The sequence below is a fragment of the Cydia strobilella genome, chromosome 10 (assembly GCF_947568885.1).
Source record: "Cydia strobilella chromosome 10, ilCydStro3.1, whole genome shotgun sequence".
NCBI classification, from domain to species: Eukaryota; Metazoa; Arthropoda; class Insecta; order Lepidoptera; family Tortricidae; genus Cydia; species Cydia strobilella.
Genome location: NC_086050.1, coordinates 628,161 through 654,931, shown reverse-complemented (window position 1 = coordinate 654,931; position 26,771 = coordinate 628,161). Strand labels below are relative to the sequence as shown.

At 36.8% G+C, this 26,771-nt stretch overlaps 2 protein-coding genes across 2 annotated transcripts in view; one reads left to right on the top strand and one right to left on the bottom strand.

Annotated features, from left to right (window-relative positions):
- Positions 1 to 26,771, bottom strand: part of LOC134744835 (uncharacterized) — a 332,603-nt gene that overhangs the window by 100,965 nt on the left and 204,867 nt on the right. The window lies entirely within an intron of this gene.
- Positions 2,241 to 14,336, top strand: LOC134744742 (uncharacterized). The gene is made up of 7 exons (XM_063678654.1): positions 2,241 to 2,370; positions 5,300 to 5,489; positions 6,171 to 6,268; positions 7,330 to 7,389; positions 8,154 to 8,282; positions 8,583 to 8,718; positions 14,254 to 14,336. The coding sequence occupies exons 1-7, from the start codon at positions 2,304 to 2,306 to the stop codon at positions 14,327 to 14,329; spliced, it is 756 nt and encodes a 251-aa protein (XP_063534724.1). The 5' UTR covers positions 2,241 to 2,303; the 3' UTR covers positions 14,330 to 14,336.

Below are 26,771 nucleotides of genomic sequence, written 5' to 3'. Positions count from 1 at the left end.
TAAATAATAATTTCATAGCTTTCGAATTTCGATATTGCAGGGTAACGTTTTTAAAATAAATAAAAATCGACAAATTAAATTTTTAATAACAATTAAATCTTGGACTATAATATGGAATATTATATATTTAAGGTAAATCTGCAATACCAATGATCACGGTACGAATTTTTAAATAAACAAAATATTAAAACAATTAACTCTAAAACCGAACTGAAAATTACAATACAAAACTAAGTAATTAACATGAGCATCCACAATGTACACTCATTGACATTACCACAAGGTCTAACATTGAACACAAATGAAAATAAACCTTAAACACAGTAACATAAAGTATTATTTTAATTAAAGTTTTGTTATCATAAATATAATATATCGTAGACTCCACCTGAACAAATCATTATTGTTCTCAAGCTATAGACATAAAATAACAACGAAAAGTTTCGACTACATTTTGGGAGGTTTTTTTTCATCGGGTGGAAAATGTGGTTTGGAAAATGTCTGGAACAACATTTAATTTGTAATGAGGGCCTTTATTGCCAATATAAAGTTGCTCTAGAACGTTTCAATAAACCCTGAAGCAATTATTAACGGGTCAATTTGTATGGAAATTTCTCAAGGCTTTTAAATGTAGTAGTCTATTCGTAGGTCTATTCAATCAATCAATCAATCAATATGTATTTATTTCAGACCAAATTACAATCCATATTTGTTAGTTAAGTCCAGTAAAACCCACATATATACGTATCTATGTTAGTTTATCGTGATCCTATCCTAATAATAACTACAAATACATTTAAAAACAATACACTTACACATTAACACACAAACACACATTAATTTACACTTATACATTTTAAAGTATTTTTGTAAATCTTAATAATAACTTATTTACAATCTTGGTACTTTTGAGCATGCACTATTGCCGAAACCGTTAAAGCACATCAGGCTTTATCTACTTTATTAGAAAACTAGCGATTCTTAAAACACAAGATCCTAAGCACTTGTTTTATTTATGATCCAATAATGGACAAATTGATTTTAGTGCCACCACTCAATTTAATTGACAGGTTGAAGTGCTTGGGTAGATAAATAAATATTCATTATTATGAGTTCTGTTTATTATAAATAAATAAATATTGGACATTCTTACACAAACTGTCTAAGCCCCACAGTAAGCTCAAGAAGGCTTGTGTTGTGGATACTCAAACAACGATATATATAATATACAAATAGGTACTTAAATACATAGACAACACGCATGGCTCAGGAACAAAATTATCTGTGCCATCACACAAAGAAATGCCCTTACCGGGATTCGAACCCAGGACCATCGGCTCCATAGGCAGGGTCACTATTACCCACTAGGCCAGACCGGTCAGTCGTCAAATTATATATTTCATTAAAACTGTTTTCAAAAACTCATCTTACAAACTATGGCCAATCTCTCTCACTTGAGACTTGAGAGGCTCCAAAAGTAATAGTTATAATACCTACTCTGTACAGTCAGCTGCAGAAATAATTGATACCCCCGGCAAGCAAACTTCTATGCAGGGGGGTCAGGTATCTCTACAGCTGACTGTAAAATAAAGCAATCAAAAATATACAACACTTTATGGCTGTACAAATAAGGTAGCACCAGATATTTTGCAAGCACAAACATATTAAAATACTGATACAAATCCATACTAATATTATAAATGCGAAAGTGTGTGTCTGTCTGTTACCCCTTCAAGCTTAAACCGCTGAACAGATTTAGTTGAAATTTGGTATAGAGATACTTTGAGTCCCGGGGAAGGACATAGGGTAGTTTTTATCCCAGAAGTCATCATTTAAGGGGGTGCAAAGGGGGGTGGAAGTTTGTATGGAAAATCGATAAAAAGCAGTGTTCAATCTTCTATGAGGTTCTCTTCAATAAATTCACCCTTTATTATGTAACTAGTTTTTAATAACGTTTTGGAAATTACAATATATATGTAGGTAAGTATGATGTGTGTTCGCGTGACCGCGCTCGGATCGCGTCTGGTTTTGGGAGGTGGGGCGCATCCAACGGTGCAGGCCGCTATCGGTGCACAGTGGGCCTTTTGTGTGTCTGACAAGCAGATTGGATAAAAAATAAGCTACCCAAATTACTAACTCCACGCAGACGGAGTCGCGGGCAAAAGCTAGTTCATAATAATCAGGCCTCGTTTTGCTCAATTCAAAGTTATCGTAGTCGTCTGAGTAAAATGACCGTGACGCTGACTGGTCACATTTATCACCTGAACACATTTTAGTGTAATACGTTGTCGTGAACTGACAAGATGCGTGTTTTTGTACTCCTCATGTGCGCCTGCGCATGCCAGGGGAGGGAGTTTGCGGATAAAATGGGTAAGTCTGGGTGTGAGACACTATTGAGCTTACTGGAGTGTGTCAATAATTTTCTGAAATCGTTTTGTTATTCAGGTTCGCTTGTGCTTAAAAAAATGTTAAATTTAGCGAACGATTTTAAATAACCGCCAAACATTTGGAACTAGGTCGATTTATGTATGACTAGCGACCCGCCCCGGCATCGTACGGGTTACACAATCTTTACAAATTATACACTAAAACCTTCCTCAAGAATTACTCTATTGATAGGTGAAAACGGCATCAAAATCCGTTGCGTAGTTTTAAAGATCTAAGCATACATAGGGACAGACAGACAGCGGAAAGCGACTGTGTTTTATACTATGTAGTGATTATGTATTAAATTGTTTTTATGTCTGCTCTACTATAAGTACAAGCACGCAAATGCAAGCAAATGTGCAAAGTTTTTGCTATTTTAGCGAAAACTTATCAATACACATCTATTTTATTCACAAATAAATTCAACTATGCAACTAAATCTTTGAACATAATTAGTTTAGAATCCGTCTAAGGCCTACGTGCATACCATCCCACTAACCCGGGGTTAAGCGGTTCAACCGTTAACCCAGTGTCAAATTGTACTGGTAACCATGGCAGCTCCAGGTTTAACCGGTAACCCCGGGTTAGTCGAATGGTGCAAGTGGCGCTAAGCTAAGTAACTGCGCCGAATCGAGAATTTCATAGAAATTAATGATGACATTGCCATACGTTGTCATTGCAAATGCCATGCAGAGTTATCTTGGTCCGACTATAACATGAAAAAAAAACAATCAATTAAGTCAATTCCAAAAACATTAGGTCCACCGAGTGTCAGTTGAGTGTTGCTGTTAGTAGATTACCTAACATTTGCACATATAACATCGTCTTTGCGTAGCAATAGCGATGGACCATAACACGAGCACACCGTGAGCGAGACATCACTATATACGTACTTAAGTCTCGCTCACACACTAGACGAGTGTCATCCAATACGAACCCGGCTAAAGCAGTTTGAACGTAAATGCGTTATCAGTGTTTGGCAAGGCCGGCGAATGCAATATTCATGGAGTCCCTCAGGGTTCGATCATAGGCCCGTTTCTATATAGTAGTGGTCCTTCAAGGACTTTTAAGAGGCCTTTAAGAAAGCGCGTGTAGGTTTTAAGTAGCTTCAGCACAATTTTATGAAAAAGTTAGGTTACCTACTTCAGAAACAATTTATGCATATAAAGCTTAAAAAATAATGTTTTACTTGACCTTGACTTAATCTTACCTCTACAAAAAGGATGGGTGTGGACCGTAATCCGAAATGATAAAGAAAGTGGAAATGAACCTTCGATATCAATGGTTTAATATTATAAATATTAAAACATTTAATATAAATATATGGTTTAATATTTTCTTTACAAGTACATTTTTGAATTAGAAAATATAAAATCATCGACAAAAAAGCCAGATGCTGCATCCTGTACAGAGTCACACTGTATTCGTACTTGGAGAGATGAGATTAGAATTGTTCTGGGTATGTCTCTGACATAACACTATATAAGTATATTGACACAAACATATATGACAATATAATGTGTTTTGTGTTTTTCTTTTTAAACCTTTATGTTTTTAACCTGTTAGACGTAGTTACTGTAACGCGAAATGCGAAATAAGCATTAGCAAGTGTAAATAGATAATTGGTATAAACCGTTCTTGTGGACAAATATATTATAAGCATATCACAAAAGGGAAATGACTACTGATTAGGCACTGAATTATCCTTATTTTTGTGACATCTCTTTATGTAGGTACCTAAAACAACAGAAGCTTTAAAAATATCATTCTTAAAAACACGAATTCCAGAAGGGAAGCAGTGGGGAAGCACGAAAAATTCGCAACCAATTAATATTTATGTAAAAAGCCTGCGATGAATAACAGATAATTAATGAAGCCATTAATGAGTTTCGTAATGACTTAGATAATTAGTGAGACGTTGTATGTTGGCGGAATGTGTGTTACACGCGTTTATACTAGGATATAATTAAGTCATAATATGCAGAAACCCTTGTCTTTAATTAAGTCATATTTCTCATGATATTTAAACCTTTTAGAAGGTAATAAACAAAGCTTCGTAGCTACTCTTGTGTTATGGGGACGCTGCTAAAGTAATGTATTTGATAAAGTATTTAAAAAAGTTCTTACTTGTTAGCTATGCTATGATCAACGGCGGTGAATTTTTTTTACGTACCGTCCCACACTATGCGTGAATAACGCTTCTGACGTGAAAAACAATACACGAAAGAATACACAAAAATCACAAGAAATAAAGGTATGACAACAAATGGTCTTATGGCTGACAAAGTCATCATTTCTAGACAAACTAGGTATATTTGAGTTTTGGCCGCATTTATAGTTTTAAATTTTAATTTTATAATGCATTGACATGTAAAGATACGCCATACGATAAATAAATAAATAAATTCATGACTCAATGACATTGCCGTTCTGCCTTTGTATTATACCCAAGTTTATGAATTCGTTTCTCCTTAATCTGGTTCATTTCATTCGCTTTTTCCGATTCACAATATTTTTACATAGTTGTCATTAATCCGAATACTTCCCAAAGTTCCCCTTTGCAGCTTCGCACTCCGTTTTCAAATTTTTGTTTGTTTTCCGTTCCGCAAAGAACTTTACAATGAAATTACGGCCAGCATTGCCAGCGTGGCTCTATTGTGCAAAAATCAATTTAACTGCTTTTTGGTAGTCCTTATTTCATTGAAATAAGGTTCAGAAAAGGAGAATAAATTGTATCTGTGAGTACTAATTGTGCCGTCGCCATAAGTTTGCACCGCGACAAGTTGTGAAGCAGCCATTATGACAACTTTGTTTCTTGTCATAAATACAAGACCATAGAACAGAAGTGTAATAATATTATGTTTTTTTACAGACCGCTACCTCATCGCCTGCCACACCACCGACTTCACATGCTTCAAACGCCAATACACGGCGCTCAGAGACAACGTCATTTTAGGCAATGTTAAACTGGCCATCGACAATTTTGAGCCCTTCTCCGTGCAGTACGGGTCCGACTGCGTCAGTATTGAGGGATGGACTGAGAGCGAACTGATTGGGATTGGGTAAGTACCTAATAGCTGCGCTGCTATTAAAATAAGCTGGCAATCAAAATCTTTATTATTCAACTAATGAACCTAAAATACTACCACCGGGTTTGCACCTACATCAATATGTACATACATTAAGATGTGATTTCACAACCACCGGTTCAATTAAGTTTATCTATTTAGCGCAAAAACAGAAAACAAGATAAATACTACAGCATATACCAATGCTTAATCTAAAAAATTGTATTAAATAAATAAATAAATAATAAATAAATTTTATAGGACATTCTTACACAGATTGACTAAGTTCCACGGTAAGCCAAAGGAGGCTTGTGTTATGGGTATTCAGACAACGATATATTATTCATAAATACTTAAATACATAGAAAACACCCATGACTCAGGAACAAATATCTGTACTCATCACACAAAATAAATGCCCTTACCGGGATTCGAACCCAGGACCATCGGCTTCACAGGCAGGGTCACTACCCACTAGGCCAGACCGGTCGTATTGAAAAGGCTCGCTATATGGCCCCGAAGATGTTGGCCCTCGAGACAAATTAGACAACCAAATAAAGTCAACTAGAGACTGACAATTTCATACAGAATGTAGATGATTTGGACTTAAGTATTTTTTTAATTCTTAGCAACTTGGTGCATCCTCGTTTTATTAAGATGATGAAATGATTACAGAATGGACAGCAGCAGCAAGGAGCTGATTATGGCGTTGGAACTGCCTGTGTACATTAAACAAGTGAAGAACGACACCAACTGCGCGAAGCCCGAGCAAGGTTAGTACCGAAGGACTCGGATCGAGATCAGAGCATCAATACATCAAAGACACATCTTTGTCTTTAAATCAGGCATACTTATGAATGTCAAAAGCTACTTCCCGTACGAAAACGTGAATCTCTGCCTGAGAAGGTGCAAGAAATTGACACATTTTTAAAAATTAGTTTTAAAATATTTCTTACATGTTGGGGCTAGAAGATGATTCTAGCATTTTAGGGTAGATATTTGAATATAGTGTACACAACACACTGTGCTTTCAATAATTCTCTATGTAGAATTATCTATTATCCAACTAGTTGTGATTGTTATGACTGAAACCAGTCCTGATGTTGTTTTCAGGTAGTAAATTGTGGGTTTATCCCAACTATCTTTGAAAAACGCTAAATCTGTGTAATAAGTAAACACTAAGTAGGTGACCCACTTGACGTGACAATGAACATACATATTTATCCCATATGGCATGAAAACAGCATTGTTCGACTATATGGAACAACTTTACCATGAGAGTTATTATGAATCTAAAATTACACAGTCCCAAACCTCCCTCTACATAGCAAAACTCTAGTAAAGTTGTCATTTAGCAACAAGTGACGACGCTTCTCAACCCCGGGTCGCTCGTTACTCGTAAAAATGATGTTAAATGTTGCCATAAACTCGTTATACAACGTCGAGAGTTGGAGGTTTATTTATAAATGAAACTTCAACTTTACATTTCTTTTTTTTCAAGCCTGTGATGTAGACCGTTTTGTTACGAGTTTTGAATTGTTTAATATTTACTCGTACTCTACTAAGTAATTCAATTATAGTAATGTCGTTTGAGTGATCTAATATAGGTCTAATTGCAATATGCACATCAGATAGAGATATTATATGTATATTATTATTCATAGTAGGTATATCACTTAAAATTCATATTGTGACTGTCAAAACATAAATAATAGTATAGATATTAAAAATAAAATCATGAAAGCTAAGGAATGCATTCCAAATACCCACATTAATATTAGTATGTACTATATGATACTGGTAGTATTAAAAACTATGTATTCTCTCTTTCCAGAATTTACAAACATTGATCAGTACTCACACAACGGAACTCTAATGGAATTTACTGGTAATGGTAAGTTAAACGTTATACAAGGTATAATACGTCGTGGCTAGATCTTAGAATTAGTCATTTCATGATGTGGCCAATCATGTAGATATTTGAATACTTTCTAGGTAAAATAATAGTTTCAATTAAAATATTTATACGAAATGAAAGTAAACTATTCAACCTGATCTACCGATACCTTATAACTATAGGTGACGTTATCAAGCAAAAGGTTCGACACGTCGGGATGTATTATAAATTCAATATACGCGATATAATCCGTTTTCATAGTTTTATTTCAAAAGGTACCACTTTGTTGCTTACCATAACGACGAGATTTACTTGTATCTTTATACGAATAACCTGCCAGAGCATCCTTATGGAGAACGACAATGTGGTACCTTTTGCTTGAAAACGACACATTATTAGTGTCGTAGGAAGATACGGTTGAATGTCACCTTTGCACACCTGAGTGGACCCCGGCCTCGACGGCTTGTTCACGGCTACATAATCTTTGAGGATGCCCTTTTAATATATTGAGTATGCGCTAAATATTAAAGTACAGAAATGTTTTTACTATCGCCGAATCTGTTCCCCGTTTTCGCGGAAAAAATTCTAATGGCGTTATTCATAATTGCGCTATAAGTCTCAATTAGCTAATTATCGTTTGTCTCAATCTGTCATTTTGACTTCTGTATCTGTAAGAACGGGAAAAAACATAAATTAACTAATTGAGCCTTGTAAAATTTTATGAATAAAGGAGTGTTACTGTCATCATGCGTGTGTTTCAGCGACGGTAACGGTAACGTTCCCCTTCACTCTACTGAAGAAGAAAGGCGACGTGTACCTCATATTAGATGAAGAGGAAGTGGACGCTCTCATGGACATCCCTGTGTATGTCTCTGAGGGAGGGATTGAAGGTAATAATGTAACAGATTTTTTTTAATGGTTTTTTATACTTGAACATTTTGATTTGCCTAAACAAATCAGAGACCGCGGAAAACTACGAGCAAACTACACACAACAACTGAAAGCGAAAGCAAATGTCGTGTCTTACAGGGACCTAAAGAACCTGGCCGAGGACCGAGAAAACTGGCGCATACTCCACCGACAAGAGCCAAGCTCTTAAATTATGATGATGAAATAAATCAGATCTTCCCAAATGCAAAAACTCTTCAAATAACCAAAGACCGTGGTCACTAAAGTTAGAACTGTTCTAGGTGCCGAGGCCGCAGAATTGAACCAGGCCTCAGACTGGGCGTTCAACATCGTGCAACACATCGAGGCCGCAAGGGACTTCGCTGTACCCTTCACCGGCAGACTCCGTACCGCATTTCAGAGGATACCTTTCAGAAGGTGGAGTTTTTATCAGTTTTAAAACATTGCTAAGGCGCGTAAAATAGTACCTTACATACACATTGTTTTACGCGTCGTAGAATGCTAAGCACAATGCCTTACTGCCGGTCCTGTGGCCTGGCCGAAGGTTCGGTTTTCGTTAGATTCGCCAAAAAATCCAGTCAGCCACTAATAAATATGCGAATGAAATCAAAGGTAGCAATCACCTGGGTACCTACAGCAGTGGCGTAGCTAGGCGTGGGCGAAGTGAGCCGTCGCCCACGGCCTCGCGCCCCAAGAGGAGCCTCGCGCGAGGCCCCTTCGGGCACAGTAAAAGAAAAGGGCCTCGCAGATACGATTTCGCCCACGGCTAGATTAGTTCACGAATAGGTCAGTGGACCTACAGCTTAAAACATACTCAATTGAAGATAACAATACAATACAAATACTCTTTATTGCACACATCAATAAAAGAAAAAAGAAAACAGCAACACATGCAGAGATAAACAACAGGCGGTCTTATCGCTAAAAAGCGATCTCTTCCAGACAACCTTTAGGCTTAAGATTGTGAAGGTAATCAATCATTCAATATAGATTTGACTTTTAGATCGGTTTTTTTTTTAAATGTTTAATTCAAGCTCTTTCAAAATTACAAATAAGAAATTACAATTAGATACAAATAAAATAAAATAAAATAAAAATTTAAAAATTGCTCATGAAATAAAACTATGAAAACGGATTATATCGCGTATATTGAATTTATAATACATCCCGACGTTTCGAACTCTTTACAGCGTTCGTGGTCAACGGGTGACTGAGGAAAAATTACAAAATGCAAAAATACCCACATACTAAAATAATGAACAATCATAGACTACAAACTTTAAGGCTGGTTGTACATGCAAAATCGGTTCATAAGGCTAGTTATACACTATAATTATTTTTCAAGTAAAGATATATATATATACGCGATAAAAATAAACTATGCCGGCTCCAACCCTACACCACGGACCCGAGAAGATTTAATTCCCTCCTAAATTGTAGGAGGGTATCCCAATATGGGACCGGCAACAAACTCGGCGGGACACATCTTTTCAAAACATCAGAATGTCCAGCATCATCCAACACTACGGTCTCACAGTCTATGTCTCGCTTGCTCCTTTATCAGGTGGACTACAGGATCCCAAGCTGGTGGTAGAGAAAAGCCATCTTCCCTATTAAAGTTTGGATATTTCTTAATCTCAATGGCCTCGCGCAGCATTCTGGGTATGTAACGCTTCTCCTTGGCAAGAACCAGAGGCTTATCAAACTTGATTGAGTGATTGGCTTTATCCATGACATGCTCACAGACAGCAGACCTAGGTCGACGGTGCTTGACATCAGCTATGTGTTCCTTCACCCGAGTGGAAATGCTCCGTTTCGTCTGCCCGACATATGATAGGCCACACTCACAGTCCAGCCTGTACACTCCTGCAGTCTGTAGAGGGGTATTGCATTTTACAGGCCTCAGGAATTGTGACATCTTCTTCATTGGCTTGAAATATGTTTTTATAGAAGCACGCTTCAAGATGTGGCTGATCCTGTCCGTGACCCCCCTGACAAAAGGCAGAATGGCAGGCCTGCGCTCGACTGTGGGGATCTTAATGTGGGACCTCTGGTTGACCCGCGGTATCCTGAGCTCGTTTGCCTGGAGCGCGCGCCTGGCATGCTGGAGCTCCGCGGCCAGATGCTGGTCATCACATATCCTCTGGGCTCTCTGAAACAAAGATTTGCCTACTGTAACAAGTTGACTGGGATGGTGATGCGATTTGCCATTTAAGTACCTATCAGTATGAGTAGGTTTCCTATACACAGTGCGACCTAGGGTGTTATCAGGATTTCTTTTTACCAATACATCTAAGAAGGGGAGAGAACAGTCTTTTTCCAACTCCATAGTAAATTTTATTTTGCTATGGATGGAATTTAGGTGATCCAAGAAAGTTGAAACACTACTTTTTGGAAGTATAGTAAAAGTGTCATCTACGTATCTTTTAAAATTTACTATGGAGTTGGAAAAAGACTGTTCTCTCCCCTTCTTAGATGTATTGGTAAAAAGAAATCCTGATAACACCCTAGGTCGCACTGTGTATAGGAAACCTACTCATACTGATAGGTACTTAAATGGCAAATCGCATCACCATCCCAGTCAACTTGTTACAGTAGGCAAATCTTTGTTTCAGAGAGCCCAGAGGATATGTGATGACCAGCATCTGGCCGCGGAGCTCCAGCATGCCAGGCGCGCGCTCCAGGCAAACGAGCTCAGGATACCGCGGGTCAACCAGAGGTCCCACATTAAGATCCCCACAGTCGAGCGCAGGCCTGCCATTCTGCCTTTTGTCAGGGGGGTCACGGACAGGATCAGCCACATCTTGAAGCGTGCTTCTATAAAAACATATTTCAAGCCAATGAAGAAGATGTCACAATTCCTGAGGCCTGTAAAATGCAATACCCCTCTACAGACTGCAGGAGTGTACAGGCTGGACTGTGAGTGTGGCCTATCATATGTCGGGCAGACGAAACGGAGCATTTCCACTCGGGTGAAGGAACACATAGCTGATGTCAAGCACCGTCGACCTAGGTCTGCTGTCTGTGAGCATGTCATGGATAAAGCCAATCACTCAATCAAGTTTGATAAGCCTCTGGTTCTTGCCAAGGAGAAGCGTTACATACCCAGAATGCTGCGCGAGGCCATTGAGATTAAGAAATATCCAAACTTTAATAGGGAAGATGGCTTTTCTCTACCACCAGCTTGGGATCCTGTAGTCCACCTGATAAAGGAGCAAGCGAGACATAGACTGTGAGACCGTAGTGTTGGATGATGCTGGACATTCTGATGTTTTGAAAAGATGTGTCCCGCCGAGTTTGTTGCCGGTCCCATATTGGGATACCCTCCTACAATTTAGGAGGGAATTAAATCTTCTCGGGTCCGTGGTGTAGGGTTGGAGCCGGCATAGTTTATTTTTATCGCGTATATATATATATCTTTACTTGAAAAATAATTATAGTGTATAACTAGCCTTATGAACCGATTTTGCATGTACAACCAGCCTTAAAGTTTGTAGTCTATGATTGTTCATTATTTTAGTATGTGGGTATTTTTGCATTTTGTAATTTTTCCTCAGTCACCCGTTGACCACGAACGCTGTAAAGAGTTCGAAACGTCGGGATGTATTATAAATTCAATATACGCGATATAATCCGTTTTCATAGTTTTATTTCATGAGTAACTATCGCGGTAACCGAAGACAATATTATTTAAAAATTGCTTTTAAAACATAATGGGTGCCCTAAGACAAACATGCCTTCTGACAGTTCTGACAGAGTACCCGTAAAGACATGAGATAAATGTACCTCTTAAATCTTATATATTATACGAGGATATCTGACCCTTCGGCTTAAGGCTCTAACTAATGCCAGCTTATTGACCTCAAGGACCCGCAGATTGATGTACGACTTAAGTTAAGGTATTCTGTGGATTTTGTTTGTACACAGGGATTAGGGGGTCCAGTAACTTGTATAAGATACGCAGGCTTATCTAGCTGTTCGGATCGGATATTTTTTACTTTTGTAACCTTAATAAATTGCTACACTGCATATCACCGGGTTCGATTCTCGGTTGCATGTAGTTATTTTTTTTTTAAACCGGTCAAGTACGAGTCGGACTCGCGCACGAAGGGTTCTGTACCATTACGCAAAAAACGGCAAAAAAATCAAGATTGTTACATAGGAGCTCCACTTATTTATTTTATTCTGTTTTTAGTATTCGTTGTTATAGCGGCAACAGAAATACATCATCTGTGAAAATTTCAACTGTAGCTATCATGGTTCATGAGATACAGCCTGATGACAGACGGAGGGACAGAGGAGTCTTAGTAATAGGTCCCCATTTTTACCCTTTGGGTATGGAACCCTACAAAATCAGAGCAGTTATATTATCCTTTTTATTTATTTATATATTAACAAATATCATATCATTTATTCAGTAATATTAGTCATACATTTAAGGCCGTTTCGAGGAATGTTTATTAAGAACCAATACTACTAGAACTGCGTTAAGCGACAATAGGTAAATTAAGTGATTTTATTGATTCTTAACTAACAAATCATTCGCTACAATCGCTACGCATGCTCGTACATCTCTGGTGGAAACGCAGCCTAGGAGTGTTACTAACTACCCAAGTACAGTGTACGTTCACTGTTCTGTTCACATGAATACGGCAGAACCCTCTAGAGGCAGCAAACAAACACTACAGGTTGCGCACGTTTGCTTTCCTCTCACTCCCTGTACTTACTACCATCTGTACTGTAGTTACTACCATCGTTAACATACTTAACTGATCTATCGTGATCCTTATTGCTATCGCTTTAAGGCGGTTCCCTGAGCCAGAAGACCGAAAATCTTCTTATATGTACCTGTTTTTCTAAGAGGCGTTGATTTTCGTAGACGTGGAAAAAATATATGTAGTTCTTGACTATATTATCTTTAATATCATAGCTTCCGATACACGAATTATGACACTTCGCTCGATACAATTAATTCCCAAAGTAACCTCTAACTCGGACTTTTAATCCAACTTTACTCGGTTATTTATTATGTGATACTATAAAAAAAAAGGAGGAAAAACAATCTTAACTTAAATAGTAATTTCATAGCTTTCGAATTTCGATATTGTAGGGTAACGTTTTTAAAATAAATAAAAATCGACAAAATTCGATCAAAATTGACACTTGGCGCGCATGATCTTTCCCCTTCTTTCTTGCGAAATGTGACAGAGACAGCGGCAAACCGATGGAACGGCCTTAAGATCTATCAATTATCAGTAATATCGTCAATTCATCGACCAAGCATGAATCTTATTACAATGACGTAAAGGGTTTAAAAGTGATCAGTAAGTGTTGTTGTTACACGTAAAAGCGGAGCACGAAGCGTGTGTGTAGTGCTTTTTGTTTAACGTGCTATGTTATTAAAGATAATATAGTCAAGAACTACATATATTTTTTCCACGTCTACGACTATCAACGCCTCTTAGAAACACATGATCATATAAGGAGATTTTTCGCCTTCTGGCTCAGGGAACCGCCTTATGTCATACATATTATAGGTACCTTTCCGCAAAGTAAGAAAACTTTTAGGAGAAATATACGAACGTCGTCTACAACGACCGTCTTAGTGATTGGCGTGCGTCTCACAAACGACTTTCACTTGGTGGTATCAAAATAAGATCAAAACCGTAAACATGTTAAATCTGAATTAGGCTTACAAATACACTTGCCAGCTGTTGTCTAGAGTGAAAACGAACAGACTTGTGATGCACAAGTTCTTGCAGAAATAAGAGTAAAATAAAAAACTGATACAAACGTTTTAATAACAAAACTTCCGTGAGACACAGACATACTAAACATATTATTAACGGGTCACTCACGTATTTTAAGTAACATGTCGAGCGTTTTTCGACTTAAAATACGTGAGTGACCCGTTATTAATATGTTTGATACAAACGTTTCTATTTTTTACAGACTGATGTTGCTGTACCCAGAAGAAGATTATTCAGATCTGCAGTTCGCTTTCATAGAACCAAACGTTCTTCTTTAAAAAGAAGGTTTAAACAATTTAGAAAAGAAATAAAATAAAAATAAAAATCCTGACTAACATAAAATCAATTCAAAACAAAAGCCGAAGAAAAATACCCTAACATGTCGAGAAAGATTCTTGTGGGCAAATTATTCCGATGAAATTATGATTTTATTCGCACAAGTTATGATGGATGTGCTGTATTTACATAAAAGGCTAATAAAGTTTTTAAGGATTAATTTGTTTTGTGATTCCTTTTTATTCATACGATACGATACGATCGATACGATTACGTTACGAGCACGACTTTAAGGGTAAGTATCAAATTGGTTAAGAAATTACATAAAGGGATGTACGAGTATATTCTAAATTGATAATTTTTTGCCAGTAGGCCTCAGGGCTCTTTTACAAATCAATACAACATTTACATGAAAAATACATAGCAACATTTATAATAAATACAACAGCCAATATCAACTACCTGAGTAAACATTATACATATTATAATAACCATAGATGGAAGATGACATTTGTCACATTACCCTCATCGTACCCCTGTAACTGTAACCGAACGGAAAACGACTAACTACTTAACGATAATTTAGAGCGCGTACGCCGCTGACTAGTGGTTAAACAGAAACCTGATGAAAGAAACAAATTAGAACAATTGGCAAATATCGCCCTCTTATCCAGGTTAAGTTCAAAAGAAAACATGGAAATCAGTTAAAACTTGTCGCCACATAAATAAAATCGCTGGTTCAGTTAAACACTTTCAGATAAATTTTAAAAAACCTCTGTAAGTATAAATTTCTTCCTAAAATCCCCTCGTTACCGGATTTAATGGTTCGAAAGGGCTATTAGTTAGGAAAATAATTAAAAATGTGCTCCAGCCTCCGCCATGAAATATGGACGACGATAAATTAGCAGGCCAACGACCCAGTGGACGTAGACGAGTTTCGACGGACAAACACATTTACAATAACTACACTACTCTGCCATGGGGCAACAAAGTTCTGGAATGGCCAGGACTAGATGTAGGAAATTGCAGCATGAGTACTGTGTATATGTAAAATCACCAGGACCACCAATTTGTCATCAATTCATCATCATCATAATTCTTAAGAGCCAAGCTCTTTCCGTTGGAGTAATCGCCATTCCGTTCTTTTCTGCTACTGTTTTAAACTCCTGATACGTCACTACGTTGATTTTCTCTTTAGCATGAAACGATTTCTTAAAGCCAGTCACACTGTTGTGTAAGAAGATCAACAATAATCGAATTGTCATAAAACTTACATTAAACAATTTTTTTAATATTGTCTTCGGTTACCGCCACAGTTACTCATGAAATAAAACTTTGGAAACGGTTTCGCATGTACCAGTCTTAAAGTTTATAGTTTATTATGGTTCATTATTTTTGTATGTGGGTTGTTTTGCACATTGTAGCTTTTCCTCAGTCACCCGTTGACCACGAACGCTGTAAAGGGTTCGAAACATCGGGAAGTATTATAAATTTATTATACGCGATATAATCCGTTTTCATAGTTTTTTTTACATGTTAACGTGATCACGGATTTTCCACCGCGATCCAACCGGCTGACAATTTTTTTAATTCATAATAGCATCTAATTTCTGTTTTTTTCTTACTGCGACAATAAATGACTTTTATTTTTTATTTTATTCTAAACTATCACGTGACGAAGTATCAACCGGGAGGCGATGATTGACGAAACTTTTGCATGTCCGGCGGTCTAGTAGAAAAGTTACATTTCACACAAAACTCTATACAAAATGCTTACATAGTTTTAAATAATATTCTTATTCTAAACTGTTTACCTTTTATCGCCCAACAACAACAAACATATTGCCTTTGCTTTAGTTAAAATACCTGCTTCCGTAACTTTTGTTGGCTCATACGAACTTCAGAAAATGCCATTTGGTTTTTGTACTGCGCCAACATTATAGAGCTCAAAGTTCATTCCCGAGTGCATGCGCTTGAAAAAATCTCAACAGGCTAACAAGGTTGGAAAACATGCTCCGGGTACGTCACAGAGCTTTATGATCGGAAATTACTTGGGATTTTCTAGTTGAACAAGCTTTGAGTATACGAGTCATATACTCGTATTTACAAATAACTCTTTTTAGGGTGAAGCCAGGCGAGCGCAATTTTGTGTTGTGAGCTGCGTAATTTCAGCTACAGAAATTCTAATGTATGTCGGCAGACAGCTTATTTAGGCCTAGCAACAAGCACTTATAAAATAGAAAATAGAATTGAATAGAAATAATTTATTCGTTAGCACACACAAATAGAAAAATGAATGGTGAATAATATGTACATGACATAACACTATGCCCTAATATTGGTTTCTAACATTGTATGGATGTTTTTTTTGCCCTAATATTTTATTTCCTAAATGTCACTTGCCATATTGATTATTTATCATAATGTCATGTTCCATAATTGTTATTTGTCATAATTATTTTTAGCCCTAAAGATCATATGTCCTAATCATTATTTTACCTACCTTTATATTGCCTAATGTAGCTTGTCCTATTTATAATAATAATAATAGCTACAAATACTTAGGTTACTTGCAATCACAACTGATCCACCATAATGAAACAAAAAGCAAACTAAAAGTACAATTCAAACACCGACTTAACTCTATACTCAAAACCCAACTTAATTCACGAAATACCATCAAAGCAATAAATACTTATGCAGTACCCATCCTAACTTATTAACTTAACTTAAACTTTCAGCGTATTATAAATACCACCATGACTAAATTTAGGAAACACCACCCCAGATCTTGCATACAACGACTAACCCTGCCTAGAAAGGAGGGTGGCAGGGGAATTATTGATGTTACGAATCTCCACAACAAACAGATTACAGCAATGAGAGCATATTTTCATCAAAAATCGAATTCTTCCTCAATACACAATGCCATAGAACAGAATGACCAGAAATTTACACCTTTAAACTTAAAAGAAAAAACTACCCAAAAATCCGAAGAAATTATTGATAATAAAACAAAAATAGCCGCATGGAGCGCGAAATCCCTACATGGAAGACACTACCATGATTTAAGCCAACCTAATGTCGACAAAGTGGCGTCGAACGCATGGCTGAATCGTGGCGAGCTCTTCCCAGAAACCGAGGGGTTTATAATGGCTATACAGGACCAAGTAATGGAGACCCGTAACTATCAAAAATTCATTATGAAAAATAGAGTCATAGATTCATGCAGGAAGTGCAATAGTCCAGGAGAAACTATACAACATATTACCGGAGCATGCAGAGCAATAGTACAAACCGATTATAAGTACAGACACGACCAGGTAGCCAACATAGTCCACCAGAAACTTGCGATAAAATATAACTTGATAACCCAACCAGCCGTTCCTTACTACAAATACACCCCTGACAATGTCTTAGAAAACCACGCTTACAAGATGTATTTTGACAGAGCTATCTTAACAGACCGAACCACACACTACAATAGGCCAGATATCACTGTAGTAGACAAAACAAACAAAACAGCCCTTTTAATTGACATAGCAATCCCGAACACTCACAACATACAAAATACAATAGCTGAAAAACTTACCAAATACACAGATTTGAAAGATGAAATAGGTAGAATGTGGAAGTTAACCAACGTTACCATAGTACCCATTGTTTTGTCTACTACAGGTGTCATCCCACAACAACTACACACCTCAATAAAAACCCTATCGATATCACCATCTTCATATTTACTTATGCAGAAAGCAGTTATTTTAAACACATGCCGCATAGTCAGAAAGTTTCTTCAGAACGATTTGCAACTCCCTTCTACTTCAGTTACCTTATGTTAGGTTACCACCGGGTTGATGATGAAAACTAATACTTGTACCAATATTTTAACTTTATTCGTTCGTTACCAACATAATAACGACCAATTTACAATAAATATTCCAAGACGTCTACACTGTAACTCGTCTGTACACGAACTGCCCCTTGTCACAGTGTACCCGCCTTTTAATAATAATTCAACATGGCGGGAACCAGTGACAAGTAAGGGTCAACTGATACTCTTTTTTAAGCTAATCGTAAAAGTAAAAATGATCAAAATATAAGCTATTAATAAATAATGATCCTTACAAACAGTGTTGCTAACACTTACCACCACCAGGATCAAACTATAACCGAGCCGAAAACAGACAAATTTCATGTAGTGAATAATTTTATTATGAGATGCACTTGGCTTCGGCCCGTGCATCTCATTACACCGGTATTTCATAGAATGCCGAGAAAAACCAAGAACCATAAATAATAATAATAAATATTCTTTATTGCACCACAAAGAAACAAAATTTTTAAAACAGATTTACAATGTAAACAATGGTAGCAACAGGCGGTCTTATCGCTGTGAGCGATCTCTTCCAGACAACCTTAGGGTAGCAGGATATGAAGAACAAAAGTTTTTATAAACAGGTAGTGCACGAAATAATTAGAGGAACAGGAATTACACATACATTAATCAGACAGTACATATAGTAAATTTTAGATAAATAAATAAATAATATAACACAAATAAATATATAAATATATATATATATATATATATATATATATATATATATATATATATATATATATATATATATATATATATATATATATATATATATATATATATATATATATATATGTATATATATACATACATACACAATATATACACAGCAGCACATTAAGGAAGAGATAAGTAATGATTTTTAAGTAAGGTTTTAAAACTTTGAAGAGTTTTTGCGCACCTGATATCTAACGGCAGGCTGTTCCACAGCCGTACAGCTCGAAAAGTAAAAGAATCATTGTAGAATTTCGTAGAGGATGGAGGGGGAATAAGTATATATTTCCGTGAAGGCCTGACGGAGGAGAGATAAAAGAATCGCTCTTTAAGATATGGGGGAGTAGATTTATGTATTACCTAACATTAGGACATATCCTTACGATTATTTTCCCTAATTGTGATTGCCCTAACATTGTATTCTGGCAGCAGAATATTTTTTCTAAGACAGCGGCAAACATCTCAAACTATAAATAAAATCAAAGTAAATTATTGTTTGTAGATCTTTGCCTAGAAGTCAGAATAAAAAAAAACAGCAGTTGCATAATATTGTATGAATATTCCTAAGAACACTGCTGTTACGAGTAAGATCCTAAAAACACTGCGTCGGCGCCTGCCGCGCCGCGCTACTTATGAATACACTGTACAAATAAGTGCTAGAGTACAAAAACCTATTTTATGATCCAGAGAAGTTAACTTCTACTATAAGTTAAATCAAAAGTACTAAATACCTATTTACTTGTTTAATAGAACTCATTTGTATAGGTACCTATAGGTATTTGGGATCATTCGAGAATGTCGCTAACGTAACGCTTTTGACATGTATGGCAGCTACCTCAATCAAATCCGTAAAGCTCGGGAATATACCGCCAATTTGTTACCCTTCTTCTTCTTCCTCGCGTTGTCCCGGCATTTTGCCACGGCTCATGGGAGCCTGGGGTCCGCTTGGCAACTAATCCCAAGAATTGCCGTAGGCACTAGTTATTACGAAAGCGACTGCCATCTGCCCTTCCAACCCAGAGGGTAAATTGGGATTAGTCCGGTTTCCTCAATGTTTTCCGTCACCGAAAAGCGACTCGCAAATATCAATTGCTATTTTGTACATTCTTCTTCTTCTTTATCTTCTCCATATCCCATTATTTAGGGTCGGGTCTCCTCACTTTTCTGTGCCAAGTCATACGATCTTGGGTTGTCTGCTAAGGCAATTGGGGTTTTTTGAATTGAATTGAAATTGAATTGAAAATCTTTATTTCAGGTCTGTCAGCCCATATTTTGTTAGTTTACAGTTCTTAAAAATATATTAGTAAACACACAAAAATTGTAAAATAAATTAATTAAAATTTAAATTATAAATAAACTAGCTTCAATTCCATAAATTTTTGAGGTCTCTTTCTATGTTTTTCCACCATGTGGAAGGGGGGCGACCTCTGCCTCTCCTCGTCTGTTCTGGTAGGTTCAGCGCAATTTGTTCCACATGGTCTTCTTCTCTTCTTTTGACGTGGCCATACCAACGAAGACGATTTTCAAGGATCTTATCCGCGATCGGTGCAACTTCGAAACTGCTAAATGCTATTTCGTACATTGAGTTCGGAAAAACTCATTGGTACGAGCCGGGGTTTGAACCCACGCCCTCCGGATTGCAAGATTTGCAAGTCGCACTCTCTTACCGTTTTTTTACCCATGTCATGTAAAATTACCAGACCCAAAATCGCTTTCTCAGCGTCTTCAGAAGCATTAGAAGTGGTGTTACGTAAGCGACGTTCTCGTGGAATGCCTCTTTGTCGTACTTCAAACAAAGGTTAATGTCAATATCGGGAATTCGTGCCTATATTATTGTGTACACTACAGACCACCACAATTGGCAATCTGGCAACATCCGACCGCCGTAAAACCGCGCGCTTTTAATTTATGACGTCACGTCCCCTCGAGCCCTTTATGGCGCTGACAGATCAGACCTTAAGGGCTGGAAGTGTGTGTGTCCCAAGACTGCGACATGAAGGGAAAATACCTTAAATATCGTAGATAGGATATTTTGCTGAAAGAAGACTAAAAATAATAATTCTTCTTAAGTAAGGGATTTCGATTGGCACTATAAAAATACGGGTGTTTTTTTTCACATTTAAAAGTTGGTTCGATTCCTAGACGAAGAAAGTGATTTTTAGAAAATCTTTGAATGCAGTATTACTAGTCTTTAGGGTTCCGTACCCAAAGGGTAAAAACGGGACCCTATTACTAAGACTACGCTGTCCGTCTGTCCGTCTGTCTGTCTGTCACCAGGCTGTATCTCATGAACGGTGATAGCTAGACAGTTGAAATTTTCACAGATGTATTTCTGTTGCCGCTATAACAACAAATAATAAAAAAGTACGGAACCCTCGGTGCGCGAGTCCCACTCACACTTTGCCGGTTTAAAAAAATAACAAAGTCTTCTTTCAGCGAAATATCCTATCTACGATATTTAAAGTACTTTCCCTTCATGTCGCATAGTCTTGGGACGCCCTGTTTATGATTTACAGAGAGTTTTTCGCACATTTCCATCAATAGTCGTTCATAATATGTGCCATTTTCAACCAAAAGGGTACTTATTGTCCCTTGTCAGTAAGGCGCTATTTTCATATAGTTTCAATTAGAAATCAACCTTATCAACAAGCGACAATGTGGTACCTTTTGGTTGAAAACGTGACATATGTTTGTAAAGGATGGGGAAACAGTTAAATAAAGGATGATTCAGAAGTAAAGAGACAATTTTCCTGACTGAAAATATAATATGAAAGAAAATAAAAGTTTTGATGTCATGGCTTCTAAGGTTTTCTTATCTGTCATTTAAATCAGGATTTTCGTTATTGCATATTAGTTTTTCAAAATGACGCGTCAAGGGATAAAGCATTTGCTAATAGGATTATTCATAAAATAGACTATCATAATAAAAAGGATAAAGTAAGACACTTTCTTCTAGAAAAAGCTAGAAAAACTAGTAGTATATGTAGATAAATAAGATGCCATTACGAAATGGATCTAAGTTTAAAGGCATATGTAAAACAAACAGCTCCTAGTTATACAAAGGACCGATAGGAACGTGCCAAAAGAGGGTGCCGAAGAGTTTATAACAATCTTTATTTTATTTTTATTTTACTTTATAAAACTCACAAATTTATTTACATACAAGATATATACAGTGGTACTACGTAAACGAAATTAATAACTAGCTTAAATCTAAAATAGGCCCTTGAGGCATTGTACCAAAATGCTGGCGGCATTTCCCCGCTGTATCGCAATGCTGATACGTTGTGCGAGAAAGCCGCCAGCTCTTCGGTCAACCGCCAGCTCTTCGGTCAACTTACTTTATTAGGTACACTAAATAGATATCGTACAATATCATGAGAAACATACAATTCACATTATGGCTTAAGAACTAGCACGAAATTCAAAACAAGTGTACACAGCATGTTTTACAATTCAGCTGAAATGTTACAAGTTAATTTAACTATCATAGCTACATGAAATAAAACTATGAAAACGGATTATATCGCGTATATTGAATTTATAATTCATCCCGACGTTTCGAACTCTTTACAGCGTTCGTAGTTTTATTTCATGAGTAACTATCGCGGTAACCGAAGACAATATTATATCATAGCTACAGTTAAAAATATCAGAGAACAAATAACTAACTAAACATTACAATATAAAGGAGTTAAACTTTACATTAATAAGGTTAAACTACACAAATGAAACAAACTACACAAATGAAGCAGATGTCATCAATCAGTGAGAGAAGAGGAGAAGAGGATGCCAGCCAACCATACCAATCAACTGAGAAAATTGCTTAACCATTTATTAACATTGAAAAGTTGAAAACTATAATATTGTCTTCGGTTACCGCAATAGTTATTCATGAAATAAAACTATGAAAACGGATTTAGGTATACGGTTTTACAAAACCGTTTCATAAAGTTTTATATTTAAACGTTATGGGCAGGCGTCATATACTATTCGGCGCGTGGTCTATAAGGGTTCTTTATTTAATGTGTATAGGTAATTTGGCAGGCTCGCTTTCAACAATTCACTAAGCAAAGTGTATCAGGGTCTATATATTGATTGTCTAGTATAACTAGAACCATCAATTCCTAATAATTGAGGCGGTCTGTGGCACAGTGGATTCAGTAATGACAATAACAGGCTTCTGTTAATTCATAACGTTTGCGGCGAGTCATTCACTTGATCGCGGCGCATTAGGATTTCGGCAGGCCCTTAGACATTATTGTGGAAGATGTTTACGTGATTCTTTGTAATTCTGGTTGCTATTACACTAAATACACTTTAATGGTTTAGCACAGACAAGTGTCAAGTTAGCAATGACAATAACATGCCTCTGTTGTAAATAATTTATAGCGTTTCTGGCGAGTCATTCAATTGATCAAGGCGCGTTAGGATTTCGGCAGGCAATTCCCTTAGACATTATTGTGGAAGATATTTACGTGAGACTTTGTAATCTTTGTTGCAATTATATTAAATACACCTTAATGGTTTAGCACAGACAAGTGTCAAGTTAGCAATGATAATAACATGCCTCTGTTGTAAATAATTCATAGCGTTTCTGGCGAGTCATTCAATTGATCAAGGCGCGTTAGGACTTCGGCAGGCAATTCCCTTAGACATTATTGTGGAAGATGTTTACGTGAGACTTTGTAATCTTTGTTGCAAATATATTAAATACACCTTAATGGTTTAGCACAGACAAGTGTCAAGTTAGCAATGATAATAACATGCCTCTGTTGTAAATAATTCATAGCGTTTCTGGAGAGTCATTCAATTGATCGCGGCGCGTTAGGATTTCGGCAGGCAATTCCCTTAGACATTATTGTGGAAGATGTTTACGTGAGACTTTGTAATCTTTGTTGCAAATATATTAAATACACCTTAATGGTTTAGCACAGACAAGTGTCAAGTTAGCAATGACAATAACATGCCTCTGTTGTAAATAATTTATAGCGTTTCTGGCGAGTCATTCAATTGATCAAGGCGCGTTAGGATTTCGGCAGGCAATTCCCTTAGACATTATTGTGGAAGATGTTTACGTGAGACTTTGTAATCTTTGTTGCAAATATATTAAATACACCTTAATGGTTTAGCACAGACAAGTGTCAAGTTAGCAATGATAATAACATGCCTCTGTTGTAAATAATTCATAGCGTTTCTGGAGAGTCATTCAATTGATCGCGGCGCGTTAGGATTTCGGCAGGCAATTCCCTTAGACATTATTGTGGAAGATGTTTACGTGAGACTTTGTAATCTTTGTTGCAAATATATTAAATACACCTTAATGGTTTAGCACAGACAAGTGTCAAGTTAGCAATGATAATAACATGCCTCTGTTGTAAATAATTCATAGCGTTTCTGGAGAGTCATTCAATTGATCGCGGCGCGTTAGGATTTCGGCAGGCAATTCCCTTAGACATTATTGTGGAAGATGTTTACGTGAGACTTTGTAATCTTTGTTGCAAATATATTAAATACACCTTAATGGTTTAGCACAGACAAGTGTCAAGTTAGCAATGATAATAACATGCCTCTGTTGTAAATAATTCATAGCGTTTCTGGAGAGTCATTCAATTGATCGCGGCGCGTTAGGATTTCGGCAGGCAATTCCCTTAGACATTATTGTGGAAGATGTTTACGTGAGACTTTGTAATCTTTGTTGCAAATATATTAAATACACCTTAATGGTTTAGCACAGACAAGTGTCAAGTTAGCAATGACAATAACATGCCTCTGTTGTAAATAATTTATAGCGTTTCTGGCGAGTCATTCAATTGATCAAGGCGCGTTAGGATTTCGGCAGGCAATTCCCTTAGACATTATTGTGGAAGATGTTTACGTGAGACTTTGTAATCTTTGTTGCAAATATATTAAATACACCTTAATGGTTTAGCACAGACAAGTGTCAAGTTAGCAATGATAATAACATGCCTCTGTTGTAAATAATTCATAGCGTTTCTGGAGAGTCATTCAATTGATCGCGGCGCGTTAGGATTTCGGCAGGCAATTCCCTTAGACATTATTGTGGAAGATGTTTACGTGAGACTTTGTAATCTTTGTTGCAAATATATTAAATACACCTTAATGGTTTAGCACAGACAAGTGTCAAGTTAGCAATGATAATAACATGCCTCTGTTGTAAATAATTCATAGCGTTTCTGGAGAGTCATTCAATTGATCGCGGCGCGTTAGGATTTCGGCAGGCAATTTCCTTAGACATTATTGTGGAAGATGTTTACGTGATTCTTTGTAATCTTTGTTGCAATTATATTAAATACACCTTAATGGTTTAGCACAGACAAGTGTCAAGTTAGCAATGACAATAACATGCCTCTGTTGTAAATAATTTATAGCGTTTCTGGCGAGTCATTCAATTGATCAAGGCGCGTCAGGATTTCGGCAGGCAATTCCCTTAGACATTATTGTGGAAGATGTTTACGTGAGACTTTGTAATCTTTGTTGCAAATATATTAAATACACCTTAATGGTTTAGCACAGACAAGTGTCAAGTTAGCAATGATAATAACATGCCTCTGTTGTAAATAATTCATAGCGTTTCTGGCGAGTCATTCAATTGATCGCGGCGCGTTAGGATTTCGGCAGGCAATTCCCTTAGACATTATTGTGGAACATGTTTACGTGAGACTTTGTAATCTTTGTTGCAAATATATTAAATACACCTTAATGGTTTAGCACAGACAAGTGTCAAGTTAACAATGACAATAACATGCCTCTGTTGTAAATAATTTATAGCGTTTCTGGCGAGTCATTCAATTGATCAAGGCGCGTTAGGATTTCGGCAGGCAATTCCCTTAGACATTATTGTGGAAGATGTTTACGTGATTTTTTGTAATCTTTGTTGCAATTATATTAAATACACCTTAATGGTTTAGCACAGACAAGTGTCAAGTTAGCAATGACAATAACATGCCTCTGTTGTAAATAATTTATAGCGTTTCTGGCGAGTCATTCAATTGATTGCGGCGCGTTAGGATTTCGGCAGGCAATTCCCTTAGACATTATTGTGGAAGATGTTTACGTGAGACTTTGTAATCTTTGTTGCAAATATATTAAATACACCTTAATGGTTTAGCACAGACAAGTGTCAAGTTAGCAATGATAATAACATGCCTCTGTTGTAAATAATTCATAGCGTTTCTGGAGAGTCATTCAATTGATCGCGGCGCGTTAGGATTTCGGCAGGCAATTTCCTTAGACATTATTGTGGAAGATGTTTACGTGATTCTTTGTAATCTTTGTTGCAATTATATTAAATACACCTTAATGGTTTAGCACAGACAAGTGTCAAGTTAGTAATGACAATAACATGCCTCTGTTGTAAATAATTTGTAGCGTTTCTGGCGAGTCATTCAATTGATCAAGGCGCGTTAGGATTTCGGCAGGCAATTCCCTTAGACATTATTGTGGAAGATGTTTACGTGAGACTTTGTAATCTTTGTTGCAAATATATTAAATACACCTTAATGGTTTGGCACAGACAAGTGTCAAGTTAGCAATGACAATAACATGCCTCTGTTGTAAATAATTTATAGCGTTTCTGGCGAGTCATTCAATTGATCAAGGCGCGTCAGGATTTCGGCAGGCAATTCCCTTAGACATTATTGTGGAAGATGTTTACGTGAGACTTTGTAATCTTTGTTGCAAATATATTAAATACACCTTAATGGTTTAGCACAGACAAGTGTCAAGTTAGCAATGATAATAACATGCCTCTGTTGTAAATAATTCATAGCGTTTCTGGCGAGTCATTCAATTGATCGCGGCGCGTTAGGATTTCGGCAGGCAAT